Below are 6,043 nucleotides of genomic sequence, written 5' to 3' on the forward strand. Positions count from 1 at the left end.
AACCCGCGTTAAATGATGAATATATCCCAGCATCTGTTCATCTACAAATGTTAGTCATTTAGTTCTTATTTTACCTATGTGGACGTAAGCCCCTCCATTTGCAGCTGGGTCCTAGACTTCTTAACAAACAGACTGCAGTCTGTGAGGATCCACAACTTCTCCACCACCATAACCCTCAGCACCGAGTCTCCTCAGGGCTGTGTGCTGAGCCCTCTCCTGTTCACTCTGCTCATGTATGACTGTGCACTTACCCATCCAGGCTGTCACATTGTAAAGTTTGCAGATAATACAGATAATACAGCAGTGGTGGGATGCATCACAAACAATGATGAGATGGTCGTGAACTTCAGAAGGAACAAACACACCTACCCTACCACCCGAACATAGGAGGATCTGCGGTGGAAGTGGTCTCCAGCCACAAGTACTTGGGTGTACACATGAATGACAACCTCAGCTGGGGCAACAACACCACCAGCCTGATGAAGAAAGCTCATCAGAGACTCTACTTCCTCAGGCAGTTGAGACGAGCTGGTCTGTGAAGCTCAGTCCTCACCTCCTTCTACAGGTGTGCAGTGGAGAGCATCCTGTGCTCCAGCATCAACGTGTGGCATGGAGGCTGCACAGCTGCAGAAAGAAAAGCTCTGCAGAGAGTGGTGAAGGCTGCACAGAAGATGTTGGAGTCAGTCTCCCCACCATCACAGACATCTACACCTCCAGATGCAGGAAGAGGGCCACCTGCATTATGAAGGGCCCCACTCACCCAGCACACACACTTTTTGCCCCACTCCCCTCAGGCAGGATGTTGAGGAGCAATAAGTGTAGAACCACTAGACTGAGGAACAGCTTCTACCCTGAGGCTGTTAGACTCATGAATCCCTAATCAGGATTATCACTGTGAAAAAAATCACTGCAATGCCACTTGATTGTTGATATGTGCTGCTGACTATCTATGTTGCTGATCTTACGCTGCTGATTTATTTCACTTTGCTGTGTTCATTTGTACTCGTCTGTTCACAGACTCGTGTTCGTGTTGCTGTTGTTCGGCATATTGTTTTTAGTGCTTAGCGTATTCTTAGATTAGCATATTTCTTAGTTCATATAGATCTTATTACCGTTTTTCTTTACAATTTGCACTTTTGTTGGACTCAATTGGGACCCTGTGTACACAATCTCGTTCCACCACATGTACCACATGTGGTGCGTATGACAAATAAAGAAATTATGACTTTTGACTTTGACTATGTATTTTATCCTTTTTCCTTTGCTTGTTTGCTCTGCTGTACAGCACTTTGGTTGGCCTTGTTGCTGTTTTAAGGGCTTTATGAATAAAGTGGTATGGTATGGTATTTTCACATAATAAATATAAGAACATCCCTCTGGACATTGCTGGAGCCCCTGTAAGCATCCGAACATTGCAGCAAACTAAAGAAGGCACACTGTACTGGATATAGTTGCTAAGAATTAAGGACTGGGTTCGTCTCTACATGTGATGTAGTGCTTTATAAACTGTTTTTTTAATCATGTTTTGATTTTGAGAATTTATCAGTGCGACAATGTCTGTCACTCATCACAGAATTAATTAGAACTTTCCTGACATGCCTGCCCTTTTTTAAAGGCAGTAATGCAGCAGAAACTATGAATACATTTGGATTGGGGGTGGCAGGGTTCAGCTAGGTAATGGGTTTGGAGGAAAAATGTTTTTATAAAATATTATTTAGATCACACAAACACAAACCTACCTCAAAGAGTAGAGCCAACGCTGTGATCCTGCTGCCGGCCTTGTTGGTTTCATCTAAAGAGTCAAACTGTTGTGCATCATAACAGTAGATCTGCATCTATGGGACAAAAGCACCATGCGGTAAAAATTGTATTGTCAAGTCAAACCTTTTAATTTGAATTAAAATCAACAGAGGTGTAGAAAACTGTTTGTGGACAATTCTTTGAAGGCATGTTTTATTGATGACATTTTGGGTCTCTAAAACATGAAATTAATTTGTGAGGTGAACTTATCAAACAAGTAGTGCTACTCATAAAAAGGACTTTCCCACTAAAGAGTGCTAAACTGGGGCTGGTTCTTTACAAATAAAGTTAAAAACCTGTTTGAGTTTCCACAGAGTCGAGTCTGGCCCACAGCATTACATCACAATAAACCTCTCTTCCAGTAAATAGTTATTCCGATTTACCTCACCTTCAGAGTCAAACCTGTGGCAGTGTCCAAACTGGTCCCCTACTCATGATTCCTGCCACCAGCCAGTTCATTGATGGTCATTATGTCATTTCTAGCACTCGTATCGTTAACCATACAGGGTGTTTGGTTCGGTACCTGGTTGACTGGGAGGGACATGGCGTAAAGAATGCTCTTTTGTTCGTGAGGTTTGGATCCTACCCTCATCAGCAAGGTTCATGGTGCTCACCCTAGAGACCCCCAGCTGTCAGGAGCTGACCATGCAGGAAGTACCAAGGTCTTTTTAAACATCTGCAATTTTTTTTTAACGTTATTGCTGCATCTGTTATGAGTTCAGTTTACAGATTGTTCAAATTGTGGTTTTACAAAAATGTTCTAAAAGTCACTGTGCCGCTCGGGGTGGCTGCATGTTGGAGCAGCTCTGTTCCATTCATTCTGAGTTATTGCTTTTAAAAACTTTAACTCCTCTTTTTTCTGGATGTGAATCACTTTTGTCGGAAGATTATTTCCTCTGGTATTGAATGCTGTGCAGCTGGAAGGATTTTTACTGAATGCTTTTTACTTTTGGGCATTTGTTATGATGTGTAACCATGGCAACAATGTGTTTTTTAAAAACCAGGAGCAGCTGATTAACATCTCAGAAGCTCTAATACCTAAACCACAGCCTCAAATCCCAAATGAGTTGAAAAGGAGGCACTGTGGACGATTTCCCAACAATCTGGCTGCGGTGCTCGAGTACCTGACAGCCGAGATCCTGAAGCTGGTGGGAAACTCAGCTCGTAATAATGGGAGGACCGGAATCATCCCCCAGCACCTTCAGCTATCTGTCCGTGGTGAAGAGGAGCTCGACAGACTGTTGGGAGGAGTGACCATCACTCAGGGAGGAATTCTGCCCAGCATTCGGGCAGTCCTGCTGCCCAGGAGGACCAAGAGGCCTGCCGGATGCAACAACAAGCTGGATCCGGGTGGACGGATTCGTATTTGTGGCCAGATTCTTTGGATTCGATGCAGGAGATCCTTCCTGCCCACAGCTATCAGCATCTAACAACTCTTGAATGAAACCAGGATGATGAGCTACGACAAGACTTAATTTCCCTTTGGGATTAATCAAGTATCTTTGAATTGAATTGAATTACAAAAAAAAAAAAACTTTTTTTTTCTCTCTGTATCTGCCATTTCAGTGAAGTTTTACACAAATGGTGCTACCTACAAGCTCTAATATTCAAATGTTATTCTTTGTTCTTTTTTTGTTTGTTTGTTTTTTACTATGTGTTGTCATCATTGTATGTTCCCATAAAATAATAAATTGGTTCTACATTTAACCCATCACACACGAGATACAGCCAGGTGGCGCAGCAGGCAGCTTTGTAAGCGCCCGGGTAGTAGTTAGGGATTTGGTGTCTTGCTCAAGGACACCACAACATGTGGGCATGGCAGGGAGTTGAACCTGCAACTTTCTGGTCCCAAGTCAGCTGCCCTACCTCTACACTAACTTGTCCCCAAACTGTTGGGTTTGTTGTAAACCTATTTCAGGATGCCTTGCCATTCACGAAGAAAGGAAAACTCTTCCCGGGGTTCCCGCTGGCTTCTCCGAGTTCGCTTGCATTACTGCACTGGATGCCTTGCGGCACCCCTCTCCAACACTCCAGGTCCGAGGATCTGAACCTGACTCCCTTTGATCGGCTGGGGGCAACGTTGGCCATCGCCCCACGCTGGTATTCACTCATCTCTTAGGAATGACTGACCCATGTTCAACTACTGTTCACATGGAACCCTTCTCCACTTTGGCTTTCATAGGTCGTTTGAATGTTTGCTAATACCACCAAGATCTGTGCCCAAGGTGGCTCCATCCAGACTCGTGCACTGCAGCAGTCCTCCTACTTGTTGCGGCGTAGCCCTCGCAGCTCTTGTCACCCGCAAAGGCAGGGTATGGGCCCGACGGAAAATATTATCACAAACTTCCAAGAGATAATATCATATAACATTAGGAGGATATATCCTAAATGTACCTTTGCGTGTGGAGGAATAAAATGTGAGGCGTTCTGAGCTCAATCATTTCACGTCTCACCTCCAAAGGGTATTTGACTCCATCCAGGCCATGTTCTGAGCCTTCTGAGGAGGCGTTGCAGCGGCCCCAGTGGAAGGTGATGTGTGCCACCTTGAACTTTGACCTGAGACCCCCTCCACTAACGTAGAACTCTCCGTCCACATTCACTGTCACTGACAAACAAAATCAAATTATGTGTGAGTCTGTGTAAACCAGATTATTTTTAAACGTACACAATTTACCAACACTCACTGAAAATAGATGATAAAAGTAAATTTAATTACAAGATAGTTTATGTTGTCATTTTTCTTCAGTTGCTCCCTTTCCCGATGCAACAGTGACATAAACCTGCAGCTTCCAAATTATAAGACCATGGCATTGACCACAGAGCAACTGGGATAACTCTACACATGTGTCACACTATTGAAAAATTATGATTATGACTAATTCAATTCAATTCAGTTTATTTATGTAGCTCCAAGTCCCAGAGTCGTCTCAGGGCACTGAACAGAAACATTCAGATACATTATAAAAGATAGTTAATTAAAAGTTCCCTATATAAGGAAGCAGCAGATTGTGTTAAATCTTCACTTCGTCACAGTCGCCCACCCTGAGCAAGCACAAAGGAGACAGTGGAAAGGAAAATCTCCCTTTAACAGGGAGAAACCTTCCAGCAGAATCCAGCAATGATCAGTCAGGTGATCTGGACGGTTCCTTTTTTTTTGTGCTGAGGTGTTTCACCCTCCATCCAGAAGGCTTCATTAGTCTGAAGAAACCCCAAACAAAACTACATCTCCCCCAACAGCTTACTCCAAATTGAAAGAAAAAAAACCAGTTATGTTGGTGCTAAGATGGTCTCTGGGGCATGCCCTCTCCTCCGGTGCCTGTCCGCTCCGTCGTAGAGACTCGACGGTCATGTCAAACTGGTTCAAAACACCTAAGTCCATGCTCAATCTAGGTATAAAATGCAACATCCACAGTTCCGTTCCACTTTGGAGTAAGCTGATGGGGGAGAATCAGTTTTGTTTGGCGTTTCCTCAGACTGATGAAGACTTCTGGATTGAGGGCAAAATGTCTCAGCACAAAAAAGAAACCGTCCAGATGACCAGACTGAACATTGTTGGATTTTATACCTGGATTAATGAGCATGGACATTGGTGTTTTGAACCTGTTTGACATGACTGTTGATGAGGGAGAGGGCGGGCACCAGAGGAGAGCGCATGCCCCAGAGACCATCTTAGGACCTACATAACTGTTTTTCCCCACTTTGGAGTTAGCTGTTGGGGGAGAATCAATTTTGTTTGGTGTTTCCTCAGACTGATGAAGCCTTCCAGATGGAGGGCTAAACGTCTCAGCACAAAATAAGAAACCGTCCAAATAACCTGACTGAACATAGTTGGATTTTATACCTGGATTATTGAGCATGGACTTTGGAGTTTCCAGAAGAACCAGGCTCAAGATGAGCAGCCATCTGCTTCAACTGGCTGGGTTTGAGAGGACAGGAATGAGGAATGGGCAAACACAGAATGGCAGTTTTACACATATGCACATACAGTACATATATACATACATACACACATATATACATACATACATACATACATACATACATACATACATACATATACATATATATATATATTCATATACATATATATATTCCTATATACATATATATTCATTCAAATATATATATTCATGTATATACATATATACATACATACATACACACATACATACATACATACATACATACATATACACATATATATATATATATACATCTTCATATACATATATATATTCCTATA

General features: G+C 42.8%; 1 protein-coding gene across 1 annotated transcript in view; it reads right to left on the bottom strand.

Moving 5' to 3' along the window:
- LOC119416527 (receptor-type tyrosine-protein phosphatase zeta) overlaps positions 1-6,043 on the bottom strand; it is a gene marked incomplete at its 5' end in the record, with an annotated part of 29,950 nt that overhangs the window by 2,541 nt on the left and 21,366 nt on the right. The window contains 2 exon segments of the mRNA XM_037683758.1: positions 1,740-1,835; positions 4,254-4,405. Coding sequence (XP_037539686.1) covers positions 1,740-1,835; positions 4,254-4,405 — 248 coding nt within the window.

Source organism: Nematolebias whitei, chromosome 10 (genome assembly GCF_014905685.2).
Source record: "Nematolebias whitei isolate Nwh7 chromosome 10, NemWhi1, whole genome shotgun sequence".
Lineage (NCBI taxonomy): Eukaryota > Metazoa > Chordata > Actinopteri > Cyprinodontiformes > Rivulidae > Nematolebias > Nematolebias whitei.